General features: G+C 34.9%; 2 protein-coding genes across 2 annotated transcripts; both read right to left on the bottom strand.

Annotated features, from left to right (window-relative positions):
- LOC107607872 lies at nucleotides 1,941–2,868 on the bottom strand. Its single transcript, XM_016309770.1, has 2 exons — nucleotides 2,663–2,868; nucleotides 1,941–2,550 (listed from the first exon to the last, which is right to left on the bottom strand). The coding sequence occupies exons 1-2, from the start codon at nucleotides 2,866–2,868 to the stop codon at nucleotides 1,941–1,943; spliced, it is 816 nt and encodes a 271-aa protein (XP_016165256.1).
- Nucleotides 14,124–15,319, bottom strand: LOC107608434. Its single transcript, XM_016310229.2, has 2 exons — nucleotides 14,882–15,319; nucleotides 14,124–14,702 (listed from the first exon to the last, which is right to left on the bottom strand). Exons 1-2 carry the CDS (start codon nucleotides 15,221–15,223, stop codon nucleotides 14,325–14,327), a joined length of 720 nt encoding a protein of 239 aa, XP_016165715.1. The 5' UTR covers nucleotides 15,224–15,319; the 3' UTR covers nucleotides 14,124–14,324.

The raw sequence follows: 16,359 nt of genomic DNA, 5'->3' as shown, positions 1-16,359 counted from the left end.
ACACTTTTTCCAAAACAAAACTTTGTTTTTTTTTAAATAAATAAAATAAATATTTTATCAAAATGTATCAAATTTCTTGTTTTGTTTACAGTGTAAATGAGATAATACTACACATATGTTGTTTATAGAAAGTACGCAACGAAAGATGTGTATATTTTGTTTACACTGTAAACGAGATACGTTACGACAATTTTTCATTAATTATAAAAGGATATGCATCCTTTGTATTCTCGAGGAACATTTCACTACTTCTTCTGTACCTTTTTTTTAAGAAAATAAGTCAAAATATCTAGTAGTAGTAGATATTTGGTTGTTAGTGTGTATTTTAATTACCATATGAGAAATAGTGACAATAAAGTGATATTTGAGTGTGAGAATCTCATTCTGTTGTGTATCCAGCGAATTATGAAACACAGACACGAACACGGAACACGACACGATATGCAACACGGTGACACGCGAATTCTAAAAAGTTGTCGGATAGGGAGACACACATATATTAAAAATATAATATATTTATTAATATTAAATCAATAAGTATTTTAAAAAAAACTATATGATCGCATTTCTTCCTAAAGTGTATAGGTATTTAAAAGATAAAATCCTAAACCCCTATGTATTAGTAGAGTTAGTAAGAGTTTTGTATATCACATGTACATAAAAAAAAGTTATCTAAAGTCATACTATTTATCCATCATATATGGTTGATATCATCATTAAAAAAAAGTCAGTCTTTCCAACTCCAGTTCATTAAGATAAAGGTGAGCAACTTCAAAAATACCATTTTCTTTATCAATTGGTGAAAAAACAATATCCCCAATATCCCACATCATAGTTTCTCCTTTATTGTATTGTGGAGTTTTTCTTGAAAGAAGACGAAGATTAGTGTGGACAAATACTAAATTTTCTGCACGTTTAGGCTTAACTTCAACTTGTTTCTTTTTAGGAAAGAATATGATTCCAACTCCGGTTTATCAAGAGAAAGGTGAGCAACTTCAAGAACACCATTTTCTTCATCAATTGGTGAAAAAGCATCTCCAACAATATCCCACATCATAGTTTCTCCTTTATTGTATTGTGGAGTTTTTCTTGAAAGAAGACGAAGATTAGTGTGGACAAATACTAAATTTTCTGCACGTTTAGGCTTAACTTCAACTTGTTTCTTTTTAGGGAATGGATAAAAGAATATGTGCTCCAATTCCTTTCACAACAAGAAGATGAAGATGGTTTCCCTAGTAGCCTAAGAGCAATTGGTTGAAGAAATTTTACTTTACCACCATGAATTAGCCACCAAGACTTTGCATCAATTATGCCTCTATCATTCAAAGAGTCATAATCATCAAAGACACCTCTACCATCAGAAAAAGCTTGCAAATTCAATGTTTACCTTTCTCCTCTCTTATTCATTAGGAAAATACCTCTTCAAGCATTTAACTCTCTCATTAGTGATCTCAATATCTTGATGAGGAGAAACTCGTGTAGGATCTTCTCTCAACCATTGGTGGCTATAATACCTATATAATTAGTGTTTAAGCAGAAATTAATAATGATTCAATTATCTTCACCTATAAATAAAAGTTATAAACAATAAATGTAAAAAGTTACCTTGGATTCAATGAATGTGCTAAACAATAAAGAGGTGTGCTATTTTTTGTCCATCTTTGAACTAATATTGAGTGCACAACATTGTAGAAGGACGATGACTCTTGTTCATCTTTTCTTTCATAGAGATATATAGCACTTTTTACTTTCTTGATCATTGAATCCCACATCTTATGGACCAAATGAAGAGTAGGTGCATCCGTGTCTGTACTTCTTAAAATATCATAAATAGGATTTGTGAAAGCAAAAATATAATCAATTTTTTGCCACCAATTTTCACTCAAAATCTTTTCTGTAACAAGCTCAGCTTTGCCAATATTATCTTCCTTGTATGAAGATCACTTCTCACTTATAACCATCTCTTTGAGGCCTTGCTTTAACAACCTAAATCTTTTGAGCATCACAATAGTAGAAGCAAATCGAGTAGGAGCAACATTAAGCAACTTTAGTGTATTAAATTCATTGAAAATAGATAACCTCATATGATGATTAACAATGAAATTTTTTATAAAAGAAGCATCTTCAGCAATTTGAGTAATCCATGAGCATTCTTGATAAACAAAATTATTCTTCTCTGTATTCTTAGCTGCACAAATGTCCTTTAAAGCAAGGTTGAGAGTATGAACAACACAAGGAGTCCAATAAACAGATGGAAATTTAGCTTCAATCAATAAACCAACCACTTTACAAACCGGCGCATTATCAGTCACAATCTGCACTACATTTGAGAGACCGACTTCTCTTATCACATCTCTTATTTGCTTTGCAACATAATCCTTGTCTTTGATCTCATCTGAACAATCTACAACTTTCAAAAATATAGGCCCACTTTCAGTTATAGCCATAAAATATAGGCCCACTTTTATTGCAAGCTTTTGTGCTATTTCCAAGCCCCATGCCATATATGTGTCACAAACTATGCTTGTGATTCTGTTACTCCCAACATCCCTGGAATTAATGTCCCTTATAAGCATTTCAAGATCACTAGGTATGGTTCTCACCATTGAAGCAATTAAACCAGCCACGTCACTTCTATCATCTTCAGGTCCTAACTCCTAACCCATCAGGAAGTGAGACTAGCTCCACTTCTGAACCATCAAGAGTAACCTTACCGTTCATTGTAAAAAGAACTCTCTTGTGGTTGAACTCAGTGTTCACAAAGGTAACTTTGCAGCCATGTTGAACTAGTTTGTGTTCTAAGTGCATTAAAGGGTTCACATGCCCTTGTGCTGGAAATGGCAGAACTAGAACATGTTTCAAACCCATCTTTCTTATTATATATGCTAAAAAACACATTAACAATCAATACAGCTTTTTTTCCTCTTGTCTTTCTTCTGTGTCTTTCTATTACTTTCTGGTTTCTAATCTTTTCATAGCAGCCAGTAAAAAATTCTAAAAGAAATCTCTAACAATACCTAATTTCAGAAGCATAAAACAAAACAAAACCCAACCGAAGAGATGCACAGAACAAAATAGAAATCCAGAATCAAATGGAAGCACAAAACTGACAAAACAAATCAGAACCAAAGAGAAGCACAGAGGCCAGAGCAAAATAGAAATACAGAACCAGAAATTGATTGATGTAAAAATAAACATTCTCTCTTACTTGAAATGGAGGATGCAGAAGAGCACGGCGAAAGAGCACGGAGGAAGAGCACGAGAGCAGGGCAACGGTCACGGTAGAAGTGGTGACCAGGGAGGCAACGAACACGACAGCGAGAACTGGAGCAATGACGACAATAAGTGGTGGCTGGAGAAGCAGTGAATGGCAGTGAACAGCGATAACAAGCACCGCAGAAGAAGTGGCGGCAGTGAAGAGGAGATGTTGAGATTAAGAGTGAGTGGGTGTGGAGAGGGACAACGAACATCCACGGCGATGACGACCGGAGGTGGCGGTGATGACTAGAGGTGGCGGTAGATTGGCGGTGAGGAGAGGGTGAGTGGGTTTGGAGCCACTGAGCCAGAGATGGGTTTGGGGGTGGAGGTGGAAAGTTAGGTTTTTAACTTTTGTTAAAGTGAAAGGGCAAAACTGAGGAGAACTTTCCGAAATGTTATTGGGCCGTGTCCGTCCGTGTCTGGGTCGTGTTCGGTTGGTTTTTTTGTTTTTTTGGACAGGACACGTTTGGACACGAGAGACACGTGTGTCGAACGAGTGTCTCTGTGCGTCATGTTCGAAATGTGTCTGACACGCCGACACGACAATTAAACAAAGTGTTCGTGCTTCATAGGTGTTAAGATATCAGTTGTACCAGTATTTTTTTTGGATGACTGTCATATCTATATGGGAATGAATTTTGAGATGATGATAGCTCTGTTAAGATGTACCTTTGTATCTTTTGGCTGTGTCTTTAATTCCTAAAAATATTTGTATATATCAAACAGAGTATGTTTTCTCATTCAATCATCTATCCAAGTAAAATTATCAGAATCTCCATTTGAGTCTCTATTTGTATTTAGATTCAATTACATATTAATTTTCTTTTTATTTTTATCATAACTCTAAACTAATAGAAAGTTACAAATTTTCACTCTTTTCATCATTACAAACTAAGCAACACAAAAAAACACAAAATTAACATGAGTTAAAAGTAATGTATATATTAAAAGATTTTGTATGCTATCAATTGACTGAATTGAGTACTATGGGATTTTGAATGAATAATATTAACAATACACCTACAAGAAGCATAATATTAAAATACAATTTTGTTAGGTAGACAATGACTTTTGTGAACAATATGATCAATGGGCTCTAGAGTTGACCCAATAAAGTAAAAAAATACTCTACCCCCAAATTACCTACTAAACCCTAAGATTAGGATAACCATCCGCACACCTAGTGAATTGAACATCCAGCCATTGTTAACTGTGTATGAGTAAATCGAATCAAAAGGAATAACCACCATCCAACTAAGAATTAACATAATCATCTGCATACCTATTGAATTAAACATCCGATATATCCATCGTTCACATTGTTTAGTATTCTCATTGTCTCCTTATACTTTTCCATTAAGGAAATATTACATTTTCCTTGGATTTGGTTTGCCTTTTCAATGCTCATTTTGTTGTTCAACATCACACAAATCATCATCCATCACATACATCATTACTGCTAAACTTTCACACATCATCATTGCTAAACTCTTATATTCTTCAATGCTAAACTTTCACACACATCATCACACACTACATGACGTACTTGCAATCTACAAATTAGAAGTAGAAAAAGTCCATCATACTACTTATGCTTCTCGTCTTTGATACATGAACCAATCTATAGTATAAAATTTACTCAATACTATAATAATTTATTGTGATGCAAAGTATTTCAATAGAAGTTAATATTTGATTGCTAACTCTTCTATTTGCATGAAGGATGATATTAGAGACAAGTCTATTTTCATATTTAATTCTCTTAGACAAGATGAAAAAGAGGCATTGCTTGAGAAATTACAACAGGGCAAAATTCAATAATGTTAAAGTATTAGTTGTACTATGATATACTCTTTTTTGAATGACTGACATATTTATATGAGGATAAATTTATTTTAAAATGATAATAACTCTATTAAAATGTGTCTTCTTCATATCTTTTAACGGTGCCCTCAATTCCTATAAATATTTTTATGGGTTTATCTATATTGTGTCCTAAGGGTACTTGTTAAAATTATAAATTAAAAAAATTTTATTGGGAATACAAAAATTTAAGTTTTTAATGCATTTGTTTTGTATTTATTAAATGAAAAATTTAAAATCTTTTACTAATGATAAATTTATCCGGAAACAGGAATACATGTTAGCCTTTTTTTTATGTGGACACAAAGGGAGTCACAGACCCCAAAGGCAGAAAAGAAACAAAAAATACAAAGATAAGTTAACCACCTCCCCTCAAACAAAGGGCACCAGTACTATCCACATAGTAAGAGAGCATGAACGGTCTCTGGGGGAGGAAAGTCAAAGATATGAAGACCAAAGGGGAGGCATTGGCCTTTCTTGGCAAGAAGATCAACTACTACATTAGCATCACAAAGAGAATGGTTCCAGGAGACATGATTCATGTATTTTGTCAGCACCTTAATATCATCTAATAGGGGAAAACATGGGTGGTATCTTGGGCAACCATCCTTTATAAAGCTGATAACCATCATAGAATCAAACTCGATTGCAATACTAGTAAACCATTGTCAATAGCAATTTGCATACCCTTAATAACACACCACAATTCTGCATACATAATAGAGCATCTACCAAGGTTGCAAGAAAATTTTTTGACAAATCTACCAAGGTTGTCACGTAACACACCACCACAAGCAACATTTCCGTTGTGAGAGAAAAAAGACCCATCCACATTTACCTTAATGTAATTTTCAGCAGGGAAAACCAACGAATTAAGACGTCAGAGTTAGTGTGGTTCTTCCTTACCGTAGACTTTCATCAAGACTTCAATGGATTATCTACTACGAGCCTTGATTGCTTCAGCTATATTCACCGGGTGCAAGATAGCACCTTCGAAGATTAACTTGTTTCTGGCGAATCATAAAGAAGAAATCGCCATACCAAAGTGGCTTGGCCAATCACTAGGGCTAGAGAGGTTGCTCATCAACCAATTTCTCCTATCTAATCTGAAAAATTCCTAACCTGAGATTGTGAATTTAGAATTCTCCAAACTTCCACTGCAAATGAGCATTTGCGGAGCACATGAAGTGAGGTTTCATTGTTATGGTTGCAGCGGGGATAGCTTGAATTTAGGGTCATATGTCTCCTCTTCCTTTCAGCATTAGTCAAGATTGTATCATGGGCGACAAGCTAGAGAAAAAATCTTCTTCTTTCTAGCCCTTTCCATCTCAAAACAAGGTTGAACAAGTGATGACTAGTACCGTCTTCTCCTTTTTTTGCTTAATAGGCTGTTTTCAGGTTGAAAGCACCATCTAGAGAGGCAGCCCATGCAATGTGATCCTCTCGTTTCCAAGGAGAAGGCTGAAACAAGGAAACAATCATTCACACCACTGGTTCTGGCAACCATTCCTTTAGTTTGTTAACGTCCCAAGCTCCTGAAACCGTTAATGAAGTGCCCGATATTTTGGTTAGTTACCCAAGGGACTTTTCTATCAAGACGCCAAATATTGGACACCCATTGATGTTCCCAAAAATTGATGCATGACCCATCTCCGATATAACAGATGGAGTTATCTTCAATATCTTTTCAAGAGGAGCAAATGCCTTTCCATAGATTAGAATCATTTTGCCTCCTATTAACATTAGGAATAATATTATTCTCACACCGATATTTCGCTCTAAGCACCCTGGTCCAAAGGGAGTCCTTCCTCTCAATAAGACCCCATCCCGCTTTCATCATATATGCATAGTTCATGTCTTTTGCATGGCAAACTCCTAATCCACCAGCCCTTTTTGGGTTACCCACAGTTTTCCAATTTAAAAGATGGAATTTTTTGAATTATCTGTTTCCCTCCAAATAAAGTCCCTGCATTTACGATCAATAAAATTACAAGTAGAAACAGGTAGAACAGTAGTTTGCATTATATAATTAGGAATAGAAGAAAGGACATATCTCACCAAGGTTGTTCTTCCATCTAGAGATAGAAAGGTAGCTTTTCAATTATTAAGTCTTGCATTAATCTTTGATTCAATCTTCTTGTAGGTATTCCTTGTGACTCTAGAGTGAATAAGACGAACACCAAGATATTTTCCCAGATTCTCAATTCTCCTGAATTCCAAAAAGTCACTAATTTTCTCCCGAACACTGTAACCCACATTATTCGAAAACAAAATTCTAGTCTTATCATTAATGATCTTCTATCCAGAAATCAAGTAGAAAGCATCCAAAACTTTCCTAACAATATTACCTTGACCCAAATCTGCTTCCATAAAAAGAATAAGATTATCAGCAAAGTAAAGATGGGATAAATTAGGACTATCCTTATTAAGACGGACCAGTCTCCAAAATTTGTGCTCTACAGCCGCATTAATGAGTTGGGATAACCTTTTCATGCGTAGAACGAAAATATACGGGGAGATAGGATCTCCCTAGAGGATGTCTCTAGAGGGAGATAAGTCATCAAGCGCTTCACCATTCCAAAAAAACTCTCATTTTCAAAGTTGAGATACAGTAATAGATTAAATTGACTATGTGCTCCAGAACACCGATGTCTTCCAGGGTATCTTTGATAAAGAACCACTCCAGTCTATCATAGACTTTTTCACACAGATTGTCCTTGTCTTACTTCCATATGCATCATCAGAGAACTGCGAGTAATAATATCCATAGTCCAACAATCATTACTCCACAAGCACCAAATACTATCGGAAAACCCTCTAGCATCCTCATTGAAAAATTTGTCAAACCTCAATCTCTCACAAATAGATCTCCCAGGATCATCACTAATGTGAGTTTCCAACAAGATACAAAAACTAGCACGATATTCCCTTCTGATATCTTTGATTAGAGTAGGAAAAGTTTTTTTTCCCTACTCCTCCACAATTCCACACTATAAGATTTATCATAACCACAGAAGAAGAACAGGATATAAACATACCCCAAATCAATCTTGAGCACGAGACCCAAAAGCCAGAGCAGGTGCATTCACTATATCGTGGTCTCCATAACTTGAATTATTGCTTGTGGTGTTCCTAGCATGCAGAGTCACTAATTTCCTCCCGAACATTGTAACCCACATTATTCAAAAACAAAATTCTAGTCTTATCATTAATGATCTTCTATCCAGAACTCAAGTAGAAAGCATCCAAAACTTTTCTAATAATATTAGCTTGACCCAAATCCGCTTCCGTAAAAAGAATAAGATTATCAGCAAAGCAAAGATGGGATAAATTAGGACTATCCTTATTAAGACGGATCGGTCTCCAAAATTTGTGCTCTACAGCCGCATTAATGAGTTGGGATAACCTTCTCATGCGTAGAACGAAAATATACGGGGAGATAGGATCTCCCTAGCAGATGTCTCTAGAGGGAGAAAATTCATCAAGTGCTTCACCATTCCAAAAAATTCTCATTTTCACAGTTGAGATACAGTAATAGATTAAATTGATTATGTGCTCTAGAACACCGATGTGTTCCAGGGTATCTTTGATAAAGAACCACTTCAGTCTATCATAGGCTTTTTCATACAGATTGTCCTTGTCTTACTTCCATATGCACCATCTTAGAACTGCAAGGGATAATATCCACAAGCCAACAATCATTACTCCACAAGCACCAAATACCATCGGAAAACCCTCTAGCATCCTCATTGAAAAAGTTGTCAAACCTCAATCTCTCACAAATAGATCTTCCAGGATCATCACTAATGTGAGTTTCCAACAAGATGCAAAAACTAGCACGATATTCCCTTCTGATATCTTTGATTAGAGTAGGAAAATTTTTTTCCCCTACTCCTCCACAATTCCACACTATATTCATCATAACCACAGAAGAAGAACATGATATAAACATATCCCAAATCAATCTTGGGCACGAGACCCAGAAGCCAGAGCAGGTACATCCACTATATCGTGGTCTCCATTACTTGAATTATTGCTTGTGGTGTTCCTAGCATGCAGAGTCACTAATTTTCTCCCGAACACTGTAACCTACATTATTCGAAAACAAAATTCTAGTCTTATCATTAATGATTTTCTATCCAGAACTCAAGTAGAAAGCATCCAAAACTTTCCTAATAGTATTAGCTTGACCCAAATTCGCTTCCGTAAAAAGAATAAGATTATCAGCAAAGCAAAAATGGGATAAATCAGGACTATCCTTATTAAGACGGATTGGTCTCCAAAATTTGTGATCTACAGCCGCATTAATGAGTTGGGATAACCTTTTCATGCATAGAACAAAAATATACGGGGAGATAGGATCTCCCTAGCGGATGTCTCTAGAGGGAGAAAATTCATCAAGTGCTTCACCATTCCAAAAAACTCTCATTTTCATAGTTGAGATACAGTAATAGATTAAATTGACTATGTGCTCCAGAACACCGATGTCTTCCAGGGTATCTTTGATAAAGGACCACTTCAGTCTATCATAGACTTTTTCACACACATTGTCTTTGTCTTACTTCCATATGCACCATCTGAGAACTGCGAGAGATAATATCCACAGTCCAACAATCATTACTCCACAAGCACCAAATATCATCGGAAAACCCTCTAGCACCCTCATTGAAAAAGTTGTCAAACATCAATCTCTCACAAATAGATCTCCCAGGATCACCACTAATGTGGGTTTCCAACAAAATGCAAAAACTAGCACGATATTCCCCCTCTAATATCTTTGATTAGAGTAGGAAAAGTTTTTTCCCTGCTCCTCCACAATTCCACACTATAAGATTCATCATAACCACAGAAGAATAATAGGATATAAACATACCCCAAATCAATTTTGGGCACGAGACCCAGAAGCCAGAGCAGGTGCAACCACTATATCGTGGTCTCCATTACTTGAATTATTGCTTGTGGCGTTCCTAGTATGCAGAGAATTTCTATCCGGGGGTTTTTGCTTTGGCATTGAGCTTGTTGATTTTTCTGCCTAATCTCTTTAAGATTGCTCTTACTAGAAATAGGAACGAAAAATCCATCCTTTACAACATACTCCTCCAGGATTTTCTTCATTGCTTTCGAAGAATGCTATGATTCCATTTGCTCTTGTTGCAGTCTTCACATACTCGCAAATAGGGATGGAAACAGGCTAGGCAGCCTATCAGGAGCTTGCAGCCTGGCCTGTTATAAAATAGCACAGGCTTAATCTCTTATAAAAATCTTAATATGTTAATAGGCCAGGCCTAACCTCACTAATTAGCCTTATTGACCTGTCAGGCTTGCCTGTGCTTGTTAAAATATAATTAAATATATAAATAATTTTTTATTATTAACAAAATTATTAGATATTTTAAATTTATTATATGTATTATAAATACTTTTGTATATTTTAAATACTTTAAAAGTTTAAAAATTCTTATAAATTTACATATAAATATTTTTTTTTTTGTAAAAAAAATTTGTCAAGCTTTTAACAGGTTTCAGGCCAAGCCAAACTGAATAATAGGCCAAACTTAATACTTTAAAAAAAAGTCTATAGTAGGCTGCAGACCAAACCCAGGCCGACTAACTACATGACATGTCTGACATGTTAAGTGTAAAGCCTGGCTGGCCTGATCGGTTTCCACCCCTACTCGTGAGCATCTCATGTTCCATAGCCATAGTTTCAGGGTTCCTTGATGTTGAACGCTATTGATGGATATTTTTGGAGAGCTTTCGGGAACATTAGTCTTTTTTGTTGTTTCAGGGTTCCTTGGGGCTTTTGCTAAGAGTTCCTGGCCCATTCATGGTAATCTGCTTTTTCTTAGGAATTTGGGGATTCTTACCTGCACCAGGCCTTAAAATTTTTTGGGCCAACTGGGTATTTAGCCCATTTCCTTTAGGAGTATATTATAACTGGCCCACTTTGCATGGCCTCCTGATTCTCTTCGACGTGACTCCCGTTATCATGCTCATCAACCTCTCTCTCTCTTCATAAAGCACATTAAAACGTGATCATTTCTCAATTGATTGCACCATTTTATGATTCTCACTTTTTCGAATACATGAGATTCTTTTCCGTTAGCAGCGATTCTTTTTTCGATACTTACGCTTTCTGATTTTTTCCTTATTTGGCGTCTGAGCATCATCCATGGACCAAATTCCAGAGGGCTTTGGCTATATCTTGATCCTTGCACTCTAATCGGATCTTCTGTATTTGATTCTCCAGTCAAAATTAATGCATTTTGATCGCCCGGGTTGTTCCCTTCCACAGAAGTTCCTTCCTCATGATGGTCATCCTCCTCAATGATGTTTTCACTACAATCTTTCGACCTATGTCCGTAAAGACCACGCGTGAAGCAGATAAGATGGAGACCTTCATATTCAATATTCAATATTCAATATACTACCCAAAATAGATCGAGGAACCAACTTCTTAGTTAGATCGATTTTGATACAGATCCTGGTGAACCCCCCTCTGGAATGAATAGAGGTTAATTGCACGATCAATTTTAAGCATGGTTCCTATAACAGACACAACCCTCCATAGGAAATGTGGGTTATAGAGTTCAATAGGTAAGTTCGGGATCCGGATCCAAGCAGCAATCTTTTTAACCTCCTTTTCTGGTTCCAAAAAGAAAGGTCTCCACCTTTGAACAATCAGATAATGTCCGACAACCATCTACGGTCCTCCTGTGAGTGCATAGGAATAGTCCACTTCCTCTGAAAAATGAACCAAGAAAATAGTCAAAATTCATGTCTATCACATTAATCTTACCTTTCCTTACCAAATCCCTAGCAAGACATTGTTCCATGAAGCCGAGATTCACTATCTTCCCTAGAACCTTGACAATGAACAAGGCATGTCAAGACTTACATTACTCATTGAACTCTTCCTTCATCACCTTGATCTCAGGGCAAGGGTCAAAAGATTTCTCTTCTTTAGGAAGAGCATCCTCCTCCCTATACCAACGATCCTCCGGATTAGGTTTATTTTCAACAGGATCCATAGATTGTGGGCTTGAATCATTTTCCATAGGCCTTGGCGTCACCAGCAGGGAGTCTCTATACGAGACTCTTGGTTTTGGCGAGGTAGTAGAGTCAAACTCCAACGAGAGATCCATATTATCTCCCGGTTGATTTAAGTCAACATCGCAGATTTTGACTTTTTTGGTGTTTCATTGCATCAGGTCATCTTTTTCGAATGAAATCATAGCAGAGCTCTCACGTGTCTCTATTGTGATAGATCATATATAAATCGGAAACTTTTTCAAAGGCTCGGATTTGTTTAGTTAAGATTTAAAGAATACTTCAAAAGCAATGCGAAATTAAGTAATCAAAGTTCAATTTTCTTTAAAATCTGCTAAAAATCCTCCAAGAGTACTTCTTTGACCAAACCGCAAAACATAAGTCTCCTCATGTTTAAATCAAACTTAAAACATAAGCTTTTCTTAAAAGATTAAACTTGAATCACCTGTTTCTTAATAAATCAAGAACCAAACAATAGAACCTCTCGAATCCAATCCTTTTCTAAATCATACTTGAAAACAAAATCTTGAATTTCATAAAATTTTAGCAGTATCTCCCCTAAAACTTGGACTTTGCCACCCGTTTCGGGTCCCAACCAAACCAGTATACAATCCCTTCCACGGGTTCAAAACTAAATCAGTTTAAAATCAGACTAATTTCAAAAATTTCATATCCTTCTTATAATTCAAGAAACCCGCAACCTCTTAATTGAGTATGGAGAGACTATGCCATTTGAGCTATTGCTTCTTGGCATATATATTATTATATGTTAGCTAAATCCTATTTTTATATATCAAAAAGGGTGTGTTTTCACATTCATTTATGTATTTAAATAAAATTAGCAGAATATATGTGCATTAAAGACATTGGCTAAGGTTGCAATGCATTTTTTGTGGGATCTTGCATGATTGGTTATTCCCAACTAACTATATTAATTGGATGAGATTTTTTCCCCACTTTCTCCTCTAAACTGAAATATAGAAATTAGAAACAAAATTACTTAATTTTTTGTCGAATTAAGGGATGTAAAAGTAATCCGTTAGCATATACGATACTCTGAATGAACTTTAATTTGCTTCCAATATATATGAATTTGTGTGACAGCCAGTATATACCGCTTGGTCAAATAAAGCATCTTTTATGAATTTGGTGTTCTTTCTTAAATGTTAAATGTATCGTAACAATTTGAAACCTATTTTAGCAAATCCTTATTAAAACATGCAACTATGCAAGTTTCCTTTGTTTTCCATGAGTGCGTGTCCCTCTCTGTGTATGTGTTATAGTAATGCCATGAAAGGGACAGAACCTTGAGAAAATAAAACATTTAATATCTTCTGTTGGTTGCAGTTATTTACTGTAGATTTCTTTTGCTTTCGGTGTTTGTTGTTCTTGATGTAAATTGGTCTAAAGGGAATTGGAAAAAAAAAAAAAACAACAAACTATGGTTGGAGAGGTTTAATTTGTTTCTTCTTGGTTCTGAACAGTACTTATGATGCATTAGATTAGGAAGTTTTGACCTATGTATATACAAGGGTTTAATTAATTACTATGTTGATGCTTGTAGCACCCGCCTCTGTTTTAATTCGTTTAATTAATTGATATCAAGCTAAGTAGTCAATAATTTAATTATATTTGCTCCTTTTATAAAATTCCTATCACTTTAAGAATCAAATTCATTCGTAACTTAATTAATGTATTTGTACCGAATTTTCTAACTGATAGATATCATGAAATGAATAGAGTAATTGGTTATTGTTCGGTGGGTGATGTTCATTAAAGCAGTGTCACCAAACCTGTGTTTGTGATCTTAAAATAACACATCAGACCAAAGGACAGAAAAATCATATGTCTTTTGCAAACATCACGTAATAATATGATCCAAAATTTTTAACACTGAGTTGAGAATGCTTAAGCTCTTGCTCTTGAATAATCATGATCATCATTTAACAGACTAAAACAGAGAAACTGTTAGTAGTAATATAATTTCAATTTTCAAACCCAGAGGCAATATAAACATAAGTAGATTTTGGATAATGAGGAACACAGCGTGTACATATGATCTAGATTACGTTGCTTAATTAGTTTCTTTTCTTTCTTTCGTTTTTTTTTTTTTCTTGCGAAACAAGGTAATAATACATAGTGTCGAATTGATTCTAGCAGAAGAGGGGGCCACACCTCTTCTTCAAGAAAGAGGGGTTCTGATCTGGTGGGTGCATGAATTTGCAGTTAGGACAGGAAGGAGAAGATTTGCACAGCATCACCAGCATGTGACACCGCATGCAAACCGTTGCAACCATCTCTTTCTCATTATCTCCCTCTGACATTGACAGCCACGACGGAGTACGGATCAAACCCTCCTCCTCATTATTATTCTTCTTAATAATAAGCTTGTTCGAATTCGTCCCCTCCGCTACTACTGCTGCTTCTTTCTTCTTCAGAGATTCACATGTCAAGTTCAGATCAAGGTCTAAGCTCATGTGATTCTGATGATTCTGGTGATTTGGAGGTATCGGTTCCGGTTTCGCCATTGACTGATAAAAAAAACCATAACAAATATTAACCAAATGAAATGAAACGAAGTTGATAGCTAAGAGTTGTTAAATGATTTGACAGTCATTTAACGACTGTCAGTTATCAACTTTATATGAAGTTGACTGCAGCTGAATTTTCAGCCATTTATTTCTGAATAAATGAATAAACACATATATACCTGATGATGATGAAGAGCGAGGAATTGACGCCATTTATCTGGGGTAAAAGGGGTGTCAAGGTGAAGCTGTATGTCGAAGACCTCTTTCTTTGTTGAGTTTATCATGTGATCCTTGAAGAATTCTTGGGCAAATGGTGGGTGGTCTTGGGGACCCTGCTGCCACTTTCTCTTCTTTGAAGTGGATTCGAAATCTGCATGGAGTTCGGTTCTGGTTCTTGGGCTCTCAGGACCCAATGCTTTCTCAAGGGACATCATAGCTAAGCTACACACCTTACAAATCAAAGGGTTCTTAATTATATTGCCATCAACCTTTTGCGTCTGTCTTTTGTAGAATGAAAGCATGAAGCATAAGATAAGATTATTGAGATATATATAGAGGAGGTAGGGTACGGAGACATGTACACATTCAGTTCACTTACTATACCCAACCTAATTACGACTGTAACTATGTTAAATTTATATTACAATTATTAAAATATAGAATATACATTATATAAGTTAAATAATATATATATGCAATCACTAATTTGATTATTATTTTTTTGTGTGTAAACAATAAATAGTATTTTTGTGATCAGTTAATTAATGTTGTTTTCTCTTATTAACTTAATTTTTTGATAATGCTTTTTTCTTTTACTAAAGATAGAGAGACTCGAACCTGCGACCTCTTAAATGAATATGGAGAGACTATGCCATTTGAGTTATAACTCATTACTTGAGAAGATCTCACATATTTTATGCCAGTTTTATATCTTTTTACTTCTCAATTCAAATGTTTTTTTTATATAATTAAAAATTTTTCGACCATGTTAGTTTACATTATAGAAATGAGCAAACTTAGTTAACCGGTTTTTTGTGCCAATTAATTTGTTTTTAATTTACTCTTTGTAAAACAAAATGTATTTTTTTTAATTAAGAATTAAATTGAAAAAAAGCCCAAAACTACATGGTAATTTTTAAGGAGGATATATAGTGACAAATTTTATATAAATAGTTATTTGTGAAAAATAAAAAATGTTCTAACAACACTAAAAGTTATCCATCAAATAATTAAATAAGTTATTACATAAGTATTGTTTTAAACTTTTTTAACAAGTATCAGTTACTAAATTAGTTATATATTTTCTAGAAAAAAAATGTTATATATATTAAAAATTAGTTATTATATATTTATGTATAAATATATGTATTATTTTATATATTTTTAATGTATATTTTTTATATTATAATATATTTTTATATGTATGACTACAATTTTTGTTATTTTCTTATAGAGAATGAGTTTCACTTTATCATCTCGAAAGATAATCTTATGAAACAGGGAACAAAACTAATAGGCTAAAATATATAATAAGGGTTCATAAAATTTAATTTTAACAGAACTTCATGTCTTAAGTGCTCAGAACGTTACAACCATGCCTATAAAACAGTCATCAATGGCCTTTACACATATGTCGTCAATTCAGCTGGATCGTGCT

Source organism: Arachis ipaensis, chromosome B07 (genome assembly GCF_000816755.2).
Source record: "Arachis ipaensis cultivar K30076 chromosome B07, Araip1.1, whole genome shotgun sequence".
Taxonomy (NCBI): domain Eukaryota; kingdom Viridiplantae; phylum Streptophyta; class Magnoliopsida; order Fabales; family Fabaceae; genus Arachis; species Arachis ipaensis.
Note: the sequence above shows the minus strand (reverse complement) of the source record. Positions and strands in the feature narration are given on the sequence as shown.